At 48.3% G+C, this 19595-nt stretch overlaps 1 protein-coding gene across 1 annotated transcript in view; it reads right to left on the bottom strand.

Moving 5' to 3' along the window:
• jarid2b (jumonji, AT rich interactive domain 2b) overlaps positions 1-19595 on the bottom strand; it is a 317228-nt gene that overhangs the window by 19311 nt on the left and 278322 nt on the right. The window contains 5 exon segments of the mRNA XM_055654246.1: positions 451-633; positions 1445-1550; positions 11739-11853; positions 13378-13448; positions 14919-15181. Of these exon segments, the coding sequence (XP_055510221.1) occupies positions 451-633; positions 1445-1550; positions 11739-11853; positions 13378-13448; positions 14919-15181 (738 nt within the window).

Below are 19595 nucleotides of genomic sequence, written 5' to 3' on the forward strand. Positions count from 1 at the left end.
TAGATGGGACATGTTAGCCACCATGGGCAAGTTGAGCCAAAGGGCCTGTTTTCCATGCAGTTTGGGCAGCACGTTGGCGCAGTGGTAGAGTTGCTGCCTCACAGCGCCAGAGACCCAGGTTCGATCCTGACTATGGGTGTGGAGTTTGTACGTTCTCCCCGTGACCGCGTGCATTTTCTCCGGGTGCTCCGGTTTCCTCCCACACTCCAAAGACGTGCAGCTTTGTAGGTCAATTGGCTTTGGTAAAATTGTAAATTGTCCGTGGTGCGTGGAGGATAGTGTTAGTGCATGGGGTGATCGCTGGTCGGAGCGGACCCGGTGGGCCGAAGGACCAGTTTCCGCGCAGTATCTCTGTTAAAGTCTATAGTAGGACTCGTGCACCTAACACACACACACACATACGGTCACTTTATGGTTGGAGGTGGGTGTACAGGAACGCAAACTCTTTACCTTAGCAGCTTCGAAGCCCGTTTTCAGCCACTGTGTGGTTGCAAAGTGCACGGCTTCCGACACACTGTACCCACAGCAGACTTTGGAGACGAATGCCCCGGGAGCACACACGATGAACTGCCCACTCTGCTGCACAGTGCGACATACCCTGATCCCTTCCTTGCATAGCACCTCAGGAGAAATCTGGAAAAGCAAACATCACAACAATGGATGATAAGACACAACAAGCTGGAGTAACTCAGCGGGACCGGCAGCATCTCTGGGGAGAAGGATTTGGTGACGTTTTGCGGGTCGAGACCCTTCTCCAGTCTGAAGAAGGGTTTCAACCCATTCCTTCTCCCCTGAGACGTTGCCAGTCCCGCTGAGTTACTCAAGCTTTTTGTGTCTATCTTCATTGTAAGTAGTTCCTTCCTACACATTAGAACAATGGAGGTCAATGGTGTGTTGTATATTAGAATTTATTGTATAATATATTCTATTATAATTCTAATATTCTTTATTAGAATAGTGAAAGGCTTGGATAGAGTGGAAGTGGAGAGGATGTTTCCACTAGTGAGAGAGTCTAGGACTAGAGGTCACAGCCTCAGAATTAAAGGACGTTCTTTTAGGAAGGAGATGAGGAGATATTTATTTACTCAGTGGGTGGTGAATCTGTGGAATTCATTGCCACAGAAGGCTGTGGAGACTTAAATGGATATTTTTAAGGCAGAGATAGATAGATTTTTGATTAGATCGGATGTAGGGTTATGGGGAAAAGGTAGGAGAATGGGGTTGAGAGAGAGATAGATCAGCCATGATTGAATGGCGGAGAATATTGATGGGCCAAATGGCCTAATTCTGCTCCTATCACTGATGAAGGTTTGTAAGTTAATTGGTTTCGGTAAAAATTGCAAATTGTCCCTAGTGTGTGGGGTAGTGTTAGTGTACGGGCCTGTTTCCGTGCTGTATCTCTGAAGAAGTCAGAGGAAGGTACCAGCGATAGACCGTCTCTTACCATGATATTACTTTCAAGCATGTCGAGCCCTGACGTGCCGTTAGCTTGGAGTAGGGTGTGCACCACTTCATCGAGTTTGGTCTTCTCCTCAGCAGGAATACAATACCTGAATATGAGAAAGGAAGACAGCTGCAAATGTCACGGTCCAACACCCGCAGGTAACAGGACACAAGTGTACCAGTGCAGCTCTGCACACCCCCTCTCTGCAGTCCGTACGCAGCCCAGCCTGCGGTGCTGGCGAAGGCTGCAGCGATCTATCGCTGTATTCCCCACAGCAGCGACGGTTCACATCCTCTCATCAAACCTGCGGGAACTTTTACGGAAACACCAGCCAGCGACAATCCGCCCCGAATCCCTGTAGGCCCGACACGCAGACTGGTGACAGTTTTTGTCATTGAATGCTGCACACGCATACACAGACACACACGCAGACACACGTGAACACGCACACTCGTGCAAACACATGCACGCATACCCGTGCACACACATACACTAATACACACACGCACAAACACATGCCGCACACACGCGCCCATACACGCACTTTTTTTAAAAAAGGGGCAAGGAAACTTGCGATTTTCTCAACGTGGCAACCATCATCATCGTTGAAAACATCAACGTGCACGGTGCCTTACAACGCTGTGTGCGACAGTGGTCCCAACTTCTACTGAAGTGTGGATGGCCGTTGGCTCGCTAGGACTTCATCCGCCCTTTGACAGGTCTTGTTTTGGTCCCGCTGAGGGTCCACAGCCCCCTCCTTACCCGTGGCGGGGGGAACTCCCCCCGACCAGACCAAATTTATTTTACCTGGGCATTATTTTATAACACCCAGGTGAAAAATCTACCAAATAGGTGACGTTTCGAGTCAAGAACCTTTTTCAGACTGATATCGGGGAGGTATATGCGTGTGTGTGTGTGTATATATATATATATCTTCTATATTACTAAAAGTCTGTTCTTGACCGGTTTTGGTTTTCTGTGCTCCGATTTCCGAGAGTACGCCGTAACCTACGGCCGTCATTTTTGGCCACCTTGCTCAGAGCCCCCCTCCGCCGCATGTGCGCCGAGGATTTTTCCCGTCGATGAAAATTGACAGAGATATTAATGTTTTTACCAAATTCCCCATTCTCTCTGCTGCCCCTGCTGGAGGGAGGGGGAGGGACTATAAAACCAGGAAGTGGTGTGCCTCAATCAGTCTCTGCATGTGGTGTGCCTCAATCAGTCTCTGCAAGTGGTGTGCCTCAATCAGAGCTCTGAATGACACTGACAAATGTCTACAGCACTATGAGTACCCTTAATTTGGTTTGAAAATGAAAATATGGTTAGAGGTAAAAAAGCACTGCCTGCAAATGGTGGTTTGGGGTTGAAGTAAAAAGGCACTCTCTCTCCCCCCCTCCCTCTCCTCCTCCCCCCTCCCCCTCCTCCTCCCCCCCCCCCTCCCTTCCCCCCCCCTCCTCCCCCCTCCCCCCCTCCTCCTCCCCCCCCCCCCCCTCCTCCTCTCCCCCCCCCCTCCTCCTCTCCCCCCTCTCCCTCCCCTCTTTTTCTCCCCGTCCTCCCCTCCCCCACCGTCCCTCCCCCTTAAACCACCCTCCCCTCCACACACACACCTACCCCCTTCACCCTCCCTCCCCCTCCCTGCTCCTCACCTCTCCCCCACCCCTCATCTCACCCCCCTCTCAGCACTCCCCTCTCTCTCTCTCTCCTCCCCCCCCCCCCCTCTCTCTCCCCTCCATTAGCGCGAGTGCGGGGGGGGGGGGGGGGGGTAGTTAGTGTGTGACGCTGCATGCCGCCTCCCCCCCCCCCCCCCCAACAACCGCACGTTGGGGGAACAGACCCAACGGGTCTGCACTTGGTCTAGTATATATATATATATTTGTATGTATGTGTGTATGTATAGACACAAAAATCTGGAGTAACTCAGCGGGACAGGCAGCATCTCTGGAGTGAAGGAATGGGTGATGTTTTGAGTCGAAGCCCTTCTTCAGATGTGAGTGTGTGCATATAAATATAGATATGTGTGTATATATACACATGATATATATAAATGTTATTTGTCTATATATATATAACGTTTATAGTTGGCATGTCATTAACACAATCTGAATTGCTGAGACAAGCAAGTGTAAATGTTTTCTATCTCATGATCAACCGCGTGAATGTATTTTTAATATCTACTTTGTTTGCATGAAACATTGGAAATGTTTCAAGTTGTGGTTCCCAAATGTCGCTAGTAATCTTCAAAGTTGTGGGCATCGGACAGAGTCCATTGAAAGACCCTTGTTTCCCCATCGAGCAAAGGCAACTAGGAGTGAGTGCAGAGGGCCAAGATGAGAAATGCTCGCTGGATCCACTTTGTTTTCATCATGACCTCTAGAATGCACACTTTGCCCACGACAACAACGCAAAGATCTGCGGGTTTTACCCAAGCTGTGTGAACGCAGTTAAATACACAACGTCAAGCTTTTTTAAAAAGTGTGACAAAACGTGTGATACATTGAAAAGCATGCTACGGGCACAGCGGCACAGCGGTAGAGTTGCTGCCTTACAGCGCCAGAGCACCGGGTTCCATCCTGACTACGGGTGCTGTCTGTACGGAGTTTGTACGTTCTCCCTGTGGGTTTCTCCGGTTTCCTCCCACACTCCAAAGAGGTACAGGTTTGCAGGTAAATTGGCTTGGTTATAAATGTAAAATTGTCCCTAGTGTGTGTAGGATAATGTCAATGTGCGGGGATCGCTGGTCAGCACGGACTCGGTGGGCCAAAGGACCTGTGTCCATGCTGTATCTGTAAACTACACAAAACTAAGCTGAATGTCAGTCTTGCAGGGAGCTGAAACTCTTCACAATGAAAAAAACAATTAAGGGGGGCATCTAAACTCAAAGCACCTGTTCTAAACGAAAGATTTACATTTTTTTTAAAGATTTTGTAAATATACCTGGGTTTGATGCCTAGCAACTTGCTAGGATGGCATAAAATTGATCCTATAGAGGTATATAACATCATGAGAGGAATAGAACGGGTAGACGCAGAGTCTCTTGCCCAGAGTAGGGGAATCGAGGACCAGAGAACATAGGTTTAACGTGAAGAGGGAAATATTTAATAGGAATCTGGCAACTTGTTCCATACACCCACTTCCCATTCACACAAAGCAAAGTGAGTGTATGGAACAAGTTGCCAGAGGAGGTAGTTGAGGCTGGGTCGATCACAACTTTTAAGAAGCAATTAAGATATAGGCATGTGTAAGAAGGAACTGCAGATGTTGGTCTAAACTGAAGATAGAAACACAAAGCTGGAGTAACTCAGCAGGACAGGCAGCATCTCCGGAGAGAAAGACTGGGTGACGTTTTGGGTCGAGACCCTTCTTCAGACTGGCTAGGGATAAGGGAAACGAGAGATAAAGAACAATGAATGAAAGATATGCAAAAAAGTAACTATGATAAAGTAAACAGGCCATTGTTAGCTGTTTGTAGGGTAAAATTGAGAAGCTGGTGCGACTTGGGTGGGGGAGGGATAGAGAGAGAGGGAATGCCAGGGCTACCTGAAGTGAGAGAAATCAATAGTCATACCACTGGGCTGTAAGCATCGGTACTTTTTTGCATATCTTTCATTCATTGTTCTTTATCTTTCCACGTCAGCGTGTATATCTCAAGTTTCCCTTATCCAAACCAATTATGATAGGTACATAGATAGGACAGATTTGGAGGGATATGGACCAACCGGTGGGACTAGTGTAGATGGGGCAAGTTGGCCGGCCAGTGTGGGCAAGTTGGGCCAAAGGGCCTGTTTCCACGCTGTGTGACTCTAAGAATCAAACCGGCAAATCTCCACAGCACTGAGCCTTATCGGACCTTACGATTCTGGCGTCAGATCTGACCAGGAAGCCACTTTTCACCCACATGCATCTCATTAAGCACTGAATTAAGACAAAAACGCAGTCACCTCCAGTGAGCCACACGTGAGCAGATTGCAAACAAAAAGGAGAAACAATTCAGGAGAAAAAACTGTTCAGAGAACTGAAATTTGGAAGGGGGGAGGTGTTTTGGGGAAGTGAAGAGGCATCAAGTCCACGGTGGCGCAGTGGTCGAGTTGCTGCCTCACAGCGCCAGAGACCCAGGTTCCAGGTGCTGTCTGTACGGAGTTTGTACCTTCTCCCCGTGACCCCTGGGATGTCTCCGGGAGCACCAGTTTCCTTCCCACATTCCAAAGATATTCACTTGGTAGGTTGATCCTAAATCTAATCCCAAAAATCAGTAACTAGTGATTACTTCGAAACTGTGATGTTTCTGGATGCAGTCCCCAAGCTACCATTTGGGTGGGAGGATAGAGAGCAGTAGATGTGCAGGGAAATGATATTCAGGTGCGAGAATCATGGAGCTATGATACAGATAGGAAAAAAGACAAATAATTGGATGCGTCACGGTGCCACAGCGGTAGAGTTGCTGCCTAAAGGGCCTGTACCACTTGGGCATCATTTATGCCACACCATTTACGCGTCACGACACACGATGCGTGCGCATTATGCGCATGGTGCGTGATTACGTAGGCAGTGATGCACGGCCACGCATGGCACCGCAGGATTTTGGGATGTACAAAATCTTTGCGCACCATCTACGTGACGCCCAAGTGGGACAGGCCCTTTACATCTCCAGGTTCAATCCTGACCAAGGGTGCTGTCTGTACGGTGTTTGTACGTTCTCCCCATGACCTGCGTGGGTTTTCTCCAGAAATTTGAAATTTGAGGAAGAACATTCTTGCTATTGAGGGAGTCCAGCATAGTTTCACCAGATTAATTCCCAGTATGGCGGAACTGACATATGATGAAAGAATGGTGAGACTGGGTTTGTATTCACTGGAATTTAGAAGGATGAGAGGCATTCTTATGGAAACATATAAAATTATTAATGGATTGGACAAGCTTGATGCAGCAAACATGTTCCTGATGTTGAGGGAGTCCAGAACCAGAGGCCACAGTTTAAGAATAAGGGGTAAGCCATTTAGAACTGAGATGAGGAAAGTAATTTTCACCCAGAGAGTTGTAAATTGGTGGAATTCTCTGCCTCAAAAGGCAGTGGAGGCTGGCTCTCTGGATGCTAGACAGAGCTCTTAAAGATAGCGGTCAAGGGATAGAAACATAGAAATTAAGTGCAGGAGGAGGCCATTCGGCCCTTCGAGCCTGCACCGCCATTCAATATGATCATGGCTGATCATCCAACTCAGTATCCCGTACCTGCCTTCTCTCCATACCCTCTGATCCACTTAGCCACAAGGGCCACATCTAACTCCCTCTTAAATATAGCCAATGGACTGGCCTCGACTACCCTCTGTGGCAGAGAGTTCCAGAGATTCACCGCTCTCTGTGTGAAAAAAGTTCTTCTCATCTCGGTTTTAAAGGATTTCCCCCTTATCCTTAAGCTGTGACCCCTTGTCCTGGACTTCCCCAACATCGGGAGCAATCTTCCTGCATCTAGCCTGTCCAACCTCTTAAGAATTTTGTAAGTTTTTATAAGATCCCCTCTCAATCTCCTAAATTCTAGAAAGTATAAACCAAGTCTATCCAGTCTTTCTTCATAAGACAGTCCTGACATCCCAGGAATCAGTCTGGTGAACCTTCTCTGCACTCCCTCTATGGCAATAATGTCCTTCCTCAGATTTGGAGACCAAAACTGTACGCAATACTCCAGGTGTGGTCTCACCAAGACCCTGTAGAACTGCAGTAGAACCTCCCTGCTCCTATACTCAAATCCTTTTGCTATGAAAGCTAACATACCATTCGCTTTCTTCACTGCCTGCTGCACCTGCATGCTTACCTTCAATGACTGGTGTACCATGACACCCAGGTCTCGCTGCATCTCCCCTTTTCCTAGTTGGCCACCATTTTGATAATAGTCTGCTTTCCTGTTTTTGCCACCAAAATGGATAACCTCACATTTATCCACATTATACTGCATCTGCCAAACATTTGCCCACTCACCCAGCCTATCCAAGTCACCTTGCAGTCTCCTAGCATCCTCCTCACAGCTAACACTGCCCCCCAGCTTAGTGTCATCTGCAAACTTGGAGATATTGCCTTCAATTCCCTCATCCAGAACATTAATATATATTGTAAATAGCTGGGGTCCCAGCACTGAGCCTTGCGGTACCCCACTAGTCACTGCCTGCCATTGTGAAAAGGACCCGTTTACTCCTACTCTTTGCTTCCTGTTTGCCAGCCAGTTCTCTATCCACATCAATACTGAACCCCCAATGCCGTGTGCTTTAAGTTTGTATACTAATCTCTTATGTAGGACCTTGTCGAAAGCCTTCTGGAAGTCCAGATACACCACATCCACTGGTTCTCCCCTATCCACGCTACCAGTTACATCCTCGAAAAATTCTATAAGATTCTTTTGTAAATCCATGCTGACTTTGTCCAATGTTGTCACCACTTTCCAAATGTGCTGCTATCCCATCTTTAATAACTGACTCTAGCAGTTTCCCCACTACCGATGTTAGACTAACTGGTCTGTAATTCCCCGTTTTCTCTCTCCCTCCCTTCTTAAAAAGTGGGGTTACGTTTGCTACCCGCCAATCCTCAGGAACTACTCCAGAATCTAAAGAGTTTTGAAAGATTATTACTAATGTATCCACTATTTCTGGAGCTACTTCCTTAAGTACTCTGGGATGCAGCCTATCTGGCCCTGGGGATTTATCGGCCTTTAATCCATTCAATTTACCCAACACCACTTCCCGGCTAACCTGGATTTCACTCAATTCCTCCAACTCCTTTGACCCGTGGTCTGCTGCTATTTCCGGCAGATTATTTATGTCTTCCTTAGTGAAGACGGAACCAAAGTAGTTATTCAATTGGTCCGCCATATCCTTGTTCCCCATGATCAACTCTCCTGTTTCTGACTGCAAGGGACCTACAGTTGTTTTAACTAATCTCTTTTTTTTCACATATCTATAAAAACTTTTGCAGTCAGTTTTTATGTTCCCTGCCAGTTTTCTTTCATAATCTATTTTTCCTTTCCTAATTAAGCCCTTTGTCCTCCTCTGCTGGTCTCTGAATTTCTCCCAGTCCTCCGGTATGCTGCTTTTTCTGGCTAATTTGTACGCATCATCCTTCGCTTTGATACTATCCCGGATTTCCCTTGTTATCCACGGATGTACTACCTTCCCTGATTTATTCTTTTGCCAAACTGGGATGAACAATTTTTGTAGTTCATCCATGCAGTCCTTAAATGTCTTCCATTGCATATCCACCGTCAACCCTTTTAGAATTAATTGCCAGTCAATCTTGGCCAATTCACGTCTCATACCCTCAAAGTTACCTTTCTTTAAGTTCAGAACCATTGTTTCTGAATTAACAATGTCACTCTCCATCCTAATGAACTCAACCATATTATGGTCACTCTTGCCCAAGGGGGCACGTACAACAAGACTGCTAACTAACCCTTCCTCATTACTCAATACCCAGTCTAATATAGCCTGCTCTCTCGTTGGTTCCTCTACATGTTGATTTAGATAACTATCCCGCATACATTCCAAGAAATCCTCTTCCTCAGCACCCCTGCCAATTTGATTCACCCAATCTATATGTAGATTGAAGTCACCCATTATAACTGTTTTGCCTTTGTCGCACGCATTTCTAATTTCCTGTTTGATACCATCTCCAACTTCACTACTACTGTTAGGTGGCCTGTACAGAACACCCACCAGCGTTTTCTGCCCCTTAGTGTTTCGCAGCTCTACCCATACCGATTCCACATCCTCCAAACTAATGTCCTTCCTTTCCATTGTGTTAATCTCCTCTCTAATCAGCAACGCTACCCCACCTCCTTTTCCTTTCTCTCTATCCCTCCTGAATATTGAATATCCCTGGATGTTCAGCTCCCAGCCTTGGTCACCCTGGAGCCATGTCTCCGTGATCCCAACTATATCATAGTCATTAATAGCTATCTGCACATTCAACTCGTCCACCTTATTACGAATGCTCCTTGCATTGAGACACAAAGCCTTCAGGCTTGTTTTTACAACACTCTTACCCCTTATACAATTATGTTGAAAAGTGGCCCTTTTTGATTTTTGCCCTGGTTTTGTCTGCCTGCCACTTTTACTTTTCACCTTGCTACCTATTGCTTCTATCCTCATTTTACACCCCTCTGTCTCTACGCTCACACATTTAAGAAACCCTTTCCCTGATATGGGGAAATGGCAGGAACGGGGTACTGATTGTGGATGATCAGCCATGATCACATTAAATGGCGGTCCTGGCTCGAAGGGCCAAATGGCCTACTCCTGCACCCATTGTCTATGTATCTATGTATCCAAAGACTTACAAGTTTGTAGGTTAATTGGCATCTGTGGTCTCTAGTTTAGTTTAATTTGGAGTTTAGTGTAGAGATACAGCGCGGAAACAGGCCCTTCGGCCCACCGAGTCCGCGCCGACCAGCGATCACACCCATACAATAGGACTGTCCTACACACTAGGGGCAATTTACAATCCTAGTGTGTAGGATAGAACTAGTGGTCATCATGGTGGGTCGAAGGGCCTGTTTCAACGCTGTATCTTTAAAACTAAAAAAACTAAAGCAAATTCCATTTAGTTTTAGCTGTCCTTTAATTCCTGAACACACTGCCAGTCTGACACAGATATACTTAGCTCTGTCCATGCTGGCTTAACTGGTCTTTTGGTTAAAGCAGTTTTAAAGGTCATTTAAGGATATGGACAAAAGATTTAACTCACTTCTGTGTCAGTGAAGCAGATCTTCAGGTCAATCTGATGGAAGAATTAAAAAGAACTATTATCTTAACAGATCCTTCTTCAGACCCGAAACGTCACCCGTTCCTTCTCTCCAGAGATGCTGTCTGTATTGCTGAGTTACTCCACATTGAAGATAGACACAAAATGGTGGAGTAATTCAGTGGGACAGGCAGCATCTCAGGTAAAAAGGAATGGGTGACGTTTTGGGTCGAGACCCTTCATCAGACTTTAGTTTAGTTGAGAGACACAGTTTGGAAACAGGCCCTTCGGCCCACCGAGTCCGCACCGTCCAGCGATGCCCGCACATTAACACAATTCTACCTAGGGACAATTTACACATACACCAAGCCAATAAACCTACAAATCTGAATGTCTTTGGAGTGTAGGAGGAAACCAAAGATCTCGGAGAAAACCCACGCAGGTCACGTGGAGAACGTACAAACACCATACAGACAACACCCGTAGTTGGGATCAAACCTGGGTCTCTGGCGCTGCAAGCTCTATAAGGCAGCAACTCTACCACTATGCCACCGTACCGCCGTTCCGACTGAACAAAAAAACTACATGCACCAATTGGGATGATGGTCAATTTCCTGAATTGTTTCTCTGGAACGAAAATGCGACTGATGAATGGCCCTGACGAAGGTTTTCAGTTTAGTTTAGTGTCACGAGGTACATTGAAAAGCTTTTGTGGTGTGCTAACCAGTCAGCGGGAAAGACAATACATGATTACAGTCAAGTCATTTACAGTGTGCAGATACATGATCAGGGAATGACGTTTAGTGCAAGGTAAAGTCAGTAAAGTCCGAACCTTCCTGGACTGCTACGCAGTGTTGCAATGTCAAAGCAGGAGATGCAACAAGAACTAGGATCAACCTTGTGTGTGTTGGGTGACAGAAGATAGACACCAAAGATAGACACAAACTGCTGGAGTCACTCGGGTCATGAGGTGATAGGAGCAGAATCATATGTTATAGGAGTAGAATTAGGCCATTCAGCCCATCAAGTCGACTCCGCCATTCAATCATGGCTGATCTAAATATCCCTCCTAACCTCATTCTCCTGCCTTCTCCCCATAACCCCTGACACCCGTATTAATCAAGAATCTATCTATCTCTGCCTTAAAAATATCCACTAACTTTACTTGGTCTTCTGTGGGAAAGAATTCCACAGATTCACCACCCTCTGACTGAAGAAATTGTCCTTTCATTCTGAGGCTACGACCTCTAGTCCCAGACGGTCTCACTTGTGGAAACATCCTATCCACATCCACTCTAACCAAGCCTTTCATTATTCTGTATGTTTTAATCAGGTCCCCCCTCATTCTTCTAAACTCCAGTGAGTACAGGCCCCGTACCGAAAAACACTCATCATAGGTTATCCTACTCATTCCCGGAACCATCCTTGTAAACAGGCAGCCTCTCTGGAGAAAATAGAGGACATTTCTGATCGTGACCCTTCCTTCATCTTTTTCAGAAGTTGATCTGAACCTTTCTCCAGCAGTGGTGACAACAATTCCTCTCCCCATCCCTGTCCCAGACCTCGAACTTACCATATGCAATCAGCACCAGTGTGTAAGTAGTCAATGTAGGGAAGATGGTTTTGGTCTCGGGACCAGCATGAGGTAGTGAAAACCATGCCAATATTTAGCCAAGGAATCGTCACTCCTGAAGGGAAGAAGGAAAACAGACAAGCAAAGTTAAAATTTGACTGGGATTTAAGATTTTCTTCAGAAATCACCCACCCCTCTGGTAATAACAAAGAACTGCAGATGAGATGGAGTCATACGCCCATCCGACCAACTTGCCCACGCCGGTCAACATGTCCTATCTACACTAGTCCCACCTGCCTACTCTGGGAAAGAAACTCTGTGCGTTTACCCGATCTATTCCTCTCATGATTTTATACACCTCTGAAAGATCATCCCTCATCCTCCTGCGCTTCAAGGAATAGTCCCAGCCTGCTCATCCTCTCATAGTCTTACAGCATGAAAACATGCCCTTCGGCCCAACTTGCCCACACCAACCAACATGTGACGTCCCATCTACACTAGTCCCACCTACCTGCGTTTGACATATCTATCTAATCTTCTTTTCGTATCCATATCATTCTTTTCATTCATATCTTTCATTCATTTGTTCTATGTACATTTTCATATCTCATTTCCCTCTCCCGACTCTTAGTCTGAAGGGTCTCAACCCAACCCATTTCTCCAGAAATGCTGCCCGACTCATTGAGTTACTCCAGCCTTTTGTGTCTGGCTTCAGTGTAAACCAGCATCTGCAGTTCCTTCCAAACCTGTCCTATGTACCTGTCTAAATGGTTCCTAAATGTTGCAATAGTACCTGCATCAACTACCTCCTCCAGCAACTTGTTCCATACACCCGCCACTATTTGTGTAAAACTTTACCCCTCAGATTTTTATTAAATCTTTCACCCACGGCTCGGACGACCCCGCGCGGCTCCCTGGAGGGAGACCGCTTTTCGGTCTGCTGCAACAGCGAATTCTCCCGCCCGTGTTGCGGGGTCGAAGAGCTCCTGGAGCGGGGCCTAACACCATTGCCCCGCGCGGCTGGAACGGCTGCGGGACTTTGCGAGCTGCACACGGGGGGCTCCAACACCAAGACCCGGTGTACCTCGCATCACACCCGGCCTCAATGCCCGCAACTCGTTCCATACAGCCCGCCACTAGAGTTTGTGTAAAACTTTACCCCTCAGATTTTTATTAAATCTTTCACCCCTTGCCTTAAATCTATGTCCTCTGGTTCTCGAGGCCCCAACGCTTGGCAAGAGACACAGTGTGTCTACCCAATCTATTCTAATCATGATATTGTACACCTCTATAAGATGCTGGTTTACCAAAGCATGGTGGGTGGTTACTAAGGCAGTGATAGAGTTGCTGCCTTACAGCGCCAGAGACCCGGCTTCGATCCAGACTACGGATGCTGTCTGTACAGAGTTTGTATGTTCATCCCTGTGACCTGCTTGAGTCTTCTCCGGGTGCTCCGGTTTCCTCCCACACTCCAAAGAAGTACAGGTCTGGATGTTAATTGGCTTTGGTAAAGATTGTATATTGTCCCTAGTGTGTGTAGGATAGTGCTAGTGTACGGAGTGATCGCTAGTCGGCGCGGACTTGGTGGGCCGAAGGGCCTGTTTCCGCCCCGTATCTCTAAACTAAACACATTCCTTACCTGACAAAGCACCAAAATATCGCAGGATGGACCCTGAATTATTAGGAAGGACTGTGAGGTTCCATCCATGCCTAGTGAAAGAAAGAAAAACCTTATGAAAATAAACCTTAGCTACTACAGCTCCACCATCGGTTTTCCGGCACCCTTGGTTCGAGAGCCTTTCTGGATTATCCGTTTTTGCCGGACCAACAGAGGTCACGGCCTCCGAGAGGAGTCCAACAGTACAGGAACATTCCACGTAGGCCGCCGAGGGAGCGAGATACCAGCCCACAAAGTCGGCCTCGGAAGTCGGCTACGGGAACGGTGTTCCAGAACCCTGGCCGCAGGGTGAAAATTCGACTCGCCGATTGGCCACGGAAGTCCCGAAGAGGTAAAATAACCACATGTATTTTTACACAACGCCAGAGACCCAGGTTCGATCCCGACTACAGTGTTGACCCCGTGGGTTTTCTCCGGGCGATCGGGTTTCCTCCCACACTCCAAAGATGTGCAGGTCTGTAGGTTCTTTGGATTCTGTTGATTGCCTCTAGTGTGTAGGATGCGAAATTGGGATAACATAGGACCAGTGTACGGGTGATCGATGGTTGGTGTGGACTCGGTGGGCTGAAGGGCCTGTTTCTATGTTGTATCACTAAACTGAACACTCAACTAAACCTCGTCCTCAACTCCATCCTAAACTTCAAACTACACTTCAAACGACTCCATTCTAAACCTCATCTTAAACCCTAAGCTCCACTGCAAACTATATCGCAAGCTACACTCCAAACATAAACCACAAACTTTAATTTAAAACTTGAACTGATCTAAAATCTAGACTAAACCTTCTCTGGGAAGAGCAGGCAAAAAGTTACCAACATCATCCAGTATCCAGTTGGATCTGCTGATGCTACTGGCTCAGCCCCACAGAGTAACTGGGACAGGCAGGTCGGGATGGGACCATCATGTCTTCAGTTCAGTTCAGTTTACTATCATGTGCACCGAGGTCCAGTGAAAAGTATTTGGTGCAGGCTGACTTGCATGTTTACAAGAATGATCCGAGGAATGAGTGGGTTAACCTATGATGAGCGTTTGTTGGCACTGGGCCTGTACTCGCTGGAGATTAGAAGAATGAAGGGGAACATCACTGAAACGTACAGAATAGTGAAAGGTTTGGATAGAGTGGATGTGGAGAGGATGTTTCCACTAGTGGGAGAGTCTACAGCCTCTGTAATAAAGGACGTTCTTTTAGGAAGGAGATAAGGAGACATTTCTCCAGTCAGAGGGTGGAGAATCTGTGGAATTCTTTGCCACAGAAGGCTGTGGAGGCCGTCAGTGGATATTTTTAAGGCAGAGATAGAGATTCTTGATTAGTACGGGTATCAGAGGTTATGGGGAGAAGGCAGGAGAATGGGGCTAGGAGGGAGAGGCAGATCAGCCATTATTGAATAGATGTAGATGGAGTCGATGGAAGGGAGGTTGTTTTGTGTGATGGGCTTGTGGGTGGCGTCCACAATTCGCTGCCATCTTCTGGCTTGAGCGGGTGCCCATTCGGGTGTCATTACCTTGAAAAAGGTTCGGATTTGGCAACTGGGAATCCGCTCCCGTGTGCTTTCGTGTCCACTTTGCCAGAGTGCACCGCCACATGGGAATCCTTCTGCTCCACCGCCCTCCAGTATTCTTGCTGTAACGAGGAGGAAAACAAAGAGGACGTTAAGAAGTTGGGAGGTCATGTTGCAGTTGTGTAAGATGTTGGTGAGGCCGCATTTACAGTATTGTGTTCAGTTCAGGGCCTGAGCTATCGGAGGAGGTTGAGTAAGCTGGGTCTCTATTCCTTGGAGTGTAGGAGAATGAGGGGTGATGTTATAGAGGTGTACAAAATCATGAGAGGAATAAATCGGGTAGATGCACAGAGTCTTTTGCCCAGAGTAGGGGAATTGAGGACCAGAGGACATAGGTTCAAGGTGAAGGGGAAAAGATTTAATAGGAATCTGAGGGATAAAATTTTCACACAAAAGGTGGTGGGTGTATGGACAGAGCTGCCAGAGGAGGTAGTAGAGGCATGGATTATCCCAACGTTTCTGAAACAGTTAGACAAGTATGTTCCTGCAACTGGCAAATCCGAACCTGCCTTCAACCGTAGCTTAAACTGTGATCGCCCTGGTTCAGGATCTCACACCCACATCAGCACCTACTGTAGCAGTTCATGCATCAGGTACTTGCAATCCCTTCGAAACAGTTATGATATCTTTCATGCATTCCCTCCATTCTAAATATCCAACCGAGTTATGAAGCACAGGTCGATGCCATTCTTGCATCAATGTCAGCGGGAGCCGCATACCAGGTGAATCGAGCTGTTTAGAACTCTAGAGGCTGCACTCCCTCACATTCAAGACATGTAATTCCCTCACCTAGCTTTGTAGAACATAAATCCACAACACTACCTGGCGTGTGGCTACCAGGGCATTGTATACTGCAGTAGGACCTTTCGCTACTATATTCCATCTAAGGAACTAGTAAGGCAACAGATCCAGGACGCTTTCTTCTTGCCTGCTTGTACCTGCAAAATGCTACTATCAGTTGGACTGATGTACAAGAGATACCCCACCCACGTCTCGCTGCACATGTCCGTTTCCAAACCTGATACCATTCAGCATAATAACCGCCTTCTGTTCTTGCCATCAAAGTGGTAAACCTCACATGTATCCACCATTATACGAATCTTCCATGCATCTGCACCACTGTTTCCCAACCATCAAGTCCACGTGCATGGCTCGGAAGCATCCTCCCAAACGCACACACTGAACTCCATCTGTTGGTCATTCCAAACGGAGTAGTTACTTTGATTCTTTGACTACGACTACATTGTTAATATCTATTGGCAATCACTGTCCGTGTCCCACACTGCACCTTGTGGCGCAATTCCGTTAGTCACTGTAGAGATCATTATGATGAAAAGTGACCCAATGTCCTGTGTCCGCTCAGATCTGGCACCAATAAGCAACCAACCTACTGTAGTCTACAGCCCATGGCCACCAGTGGACAAGCCGAGGTCACTATGGACTAAAGCCCTGCAGAACACGTTTGGACACACTCATACTGTCCAAGATGTGCTGGCTCTGGAGTGGTCCCAGAGGATGTTTACAGGAATGACAGGTTACCTATGATGCGCGTATTGTCGGCCCTGGGCCTCGTACTCGCTGAGCATTAGAAGAATGAGGCGGTCATCGATCTTATCCGTGGCGTACGATCCGTGAAAGAGTCGTCCTTGAGTAGAGTGGAATGTGTAGAAGATGTTCCAGCTAGTGGTGAGTCGCTAGGACTAAGGGCACAGCCTTCCAGTGCTTACCATGATGTTTCAAGGTTGTAGAAGAGGAAGTAGAATTCCTTATAAGAACAGTGAATCTCTGTACAGGGCTTGTCAGGAAGAGGACAGTTTTTACAAGACAGAGGGTTTACAGATATTGAGTAAGACGGATGATCGATGTCTAGTGATTGGTAGACGCTTTAATGTGTTATGGGGAGAGATAGATCCAAGCAATGACGAGTGGCGATGAAATACTGAATGGGCCGAATGGCCATAAATATACCCTATCTCAGATGACTTTATGACCACACTTCCCTCCACCGTCTGTCTCTATCGCCCCCTCCCCTCTCCCAAACCTCCTCCTCTTTCCTTCGCCTCCCACTCCGATGGCGGGGGGATGCTGGCGGTGCAAAGAGTGAGGGAAGGGATGCACGGGGAGTGGGATGTTGAGTGAGGCAGATGGGGTACGGGAGACACACACAGTGATTGGGGGAGGGGCGTGAAGGTGGGGGGTTGGGTGAGAGCAAACTAGACAGTCAACAGGGGAGGATAGTACAGGTTACAGGAGGGAATCGTGAAGTGTGAAGATTAGCGTTGAGGGGCTGGGGACTCACCTGCTGAGTCGATAGAGACTGTGGAGGATAGCGGGAGGTGGAGTAGAGGGGAGGGGAAGTGATTGCATTGAGGGCGGTTGTGATGGGGAAGGTGATAGTGGGCCACTGGGAGTGGAGGAAAGGGCAGGGCGTAAGAGTGGAGGGGGATGCAGAGGTCGGAGAGGGTAGGTGGTGAGCTCTTCAACTGACGGAGAGGAGCCATGTCCAATATTCCACGTGCCAAAGATAAGCAAGAGTTGATGTATGGGAGAACGGGGACTGGGTTAGGTAGGTTGAGGAAGTAAGAGGTCCATTAAGGGGAGGCGAATGGTGGACGGGGACGTTTCATGTTGACAGGTAAATAGAATGGCAGGCAGCATGAAGGCGAGGGTGAGGGGGGAGGGGAGGGGAAGAGTAGGTGGGATGCAGGGAAATATTGTGTGGGGGTAGGGCGGGGACAGTGGAGAGAGCATGTGCAAGTGGTGCTATTGGAGGGGGAGGTCGAAGGTCGTCGTTTGAGGCGGAGGGGAGGGAGTAGGAAGGGCGTGAGAGGAGGGGATGGGGAAGCGTTGCAGTGAGGGGGAGGGGGCAGGAGAGGTTGAGGCTACAGGGGGACGGGAGTGAGAGAGAGGTGGTGTTACGGCGAGGCAAGAGGGGAATCAGGGGTGGGACCTCCTGGGCGTAGGAGAGACGACGGATTAGCCGGGGATCTATGGGCGATGGTCCCATGTTACACGATAGAAGGGGTGGATCTGCAGGGCGTAGGAGTGGATGATGGCTAGATTATGTAATTTGGGCAAGGCTTTGAAGGGGTTGTGCCCAGTTAGGCCCCCTGAGATGGGGATGGGGAGGGACAGTGATGGAAGGGAAGAGACGTGTAGGGTGCAGTTTGTCGTCGGGGAAGTGGAGAGAGGAGTGTGACGGGTAGTAAAGGGGTTGGGGAGAGGGGGAACGTTGAGGAAGTCAATGTTCGATGAGGAGGGGAGGGAAAGAGCTCGTAGGATGCCTGAAGGGAGAGGGTTTAAGGAGAGGGTCGCCTGGACTGGTGAGGATTTAAGGTAACTCCAGAAAGATTTAGGATGTTTGGGCGTTTGTTTTGATGGGAGGGTCAGGGGAGGAGTCGGGGAAGTGGAGGGTAAGGAAAGTGCGAAGACATAGAGTGAAGGGGAATGTGAGCCAGTCGTGGGCATGGGGATACAGGGAATGCGCAGATCTCAGTGTGGGAGAAGGGGGTGTCGGTAAGGGTGAGCTGATCGAGGTAGCAGGGGCGAAGGACTGGAGGGGTGGTGTCACACAAGGAGACACGACAGTTATGAGGGATCCGGCGCAGGAGGGCACGAGGACAGGGGTGCGATCGAACGCACGGGTAAAGGGTTGGGGGCGGGTGATTGTTGACAACTTGAGGTGAGTCGGAGGGTGTCAGGTTGACAGGTGAAGGACACGCAGTGTTCGAATGACGGATCTTGTAGACACAAGAGCGGTTGGAGTCGGTCACGGTAGTGCTTAAGGGGAGTGAGGGAGATGGAGCGGGGAGACATAGGGGAGTTAATGAGGCGTGATGTAAACGGGGATGGTTAGGAGCGGGGAAAGGGAAAGAGTAGAAAGGGGAGTCGAGTGGGGCAGTGGTGTGTTGATAGGGGAGGTAAAGTGGCAGGGGATGTAATGGATGTAGGAGTGGGAGGACTGATGGGAAGGTGGCGTGATGGGGAGGGAGGGGAGGGGTTGGGGAGTTTTAGAGAGGCTTTAGCGGGAGGGAAGGGGCGGAAGTAGGGGGAGTTTGAGGTGTCGAGGGCGAGGTAGATGGTTAGTTGGGTTTGAAAGGGAGCCCCGATGGGAGGGAAGTTGAGGTAGCGGGAGATTGGGAGGGGGAAGGGAGTTTCGGGGGGTGGCAGTAAGGCAGCAGAAAAGGGTATTGGCACAAAGCGGCGGAGGGTGAGGGGGCCGGGACTGAGCGGGGATGTTGGTATTTGATGAAAGGGTAAAGGGCCCCCTGGGGTAGGGAGTAAAGGGCAGTTGGGATTGGCGGGAAGGAGGGAGAAATGGGTGCAGAATAGGGCGGGGTGAAGTAGTACTGGGAGGGAGTGAGGCAGGGATAATGGTTACATTCTTGTGATGAGAGGAAAGTGAGGGGGAAATTGTTGGGAAGACGGGAGAAGAGTGGAGTTTGGATGTAGGGAGCAGAGGCATGTTGGGGAGGGGTAGATGATGGGGAGGTTGAGGGGGTAGCAGGTAAGTTAGCGGGAGGGGATACGGGGAGTAGGAAAAAAAAAGAAAGGAGGGAGGCGAGGGGAAAGGTAAGGAGAGAAGAGGAGGACAGAAGGGACCCAAGAGAGAACGGGATG

This window comes from Leucoraja erinacea, chromosome 2 (genome assembly GCF_028641065.1).
Source record: "Leucoraja erinacea ecotype New England chromosome 2, Leri_hhj_1, whole genome shotgun sequence".
In the NCBI taxonomy this organism is placed as follows: domain Eukaryota; kingdom Metazoa; phylum Chordata; class Chondrichthyes; order Rajiformes; family Rajidae; genus Leucoraja; species Leucoraja erinaceus.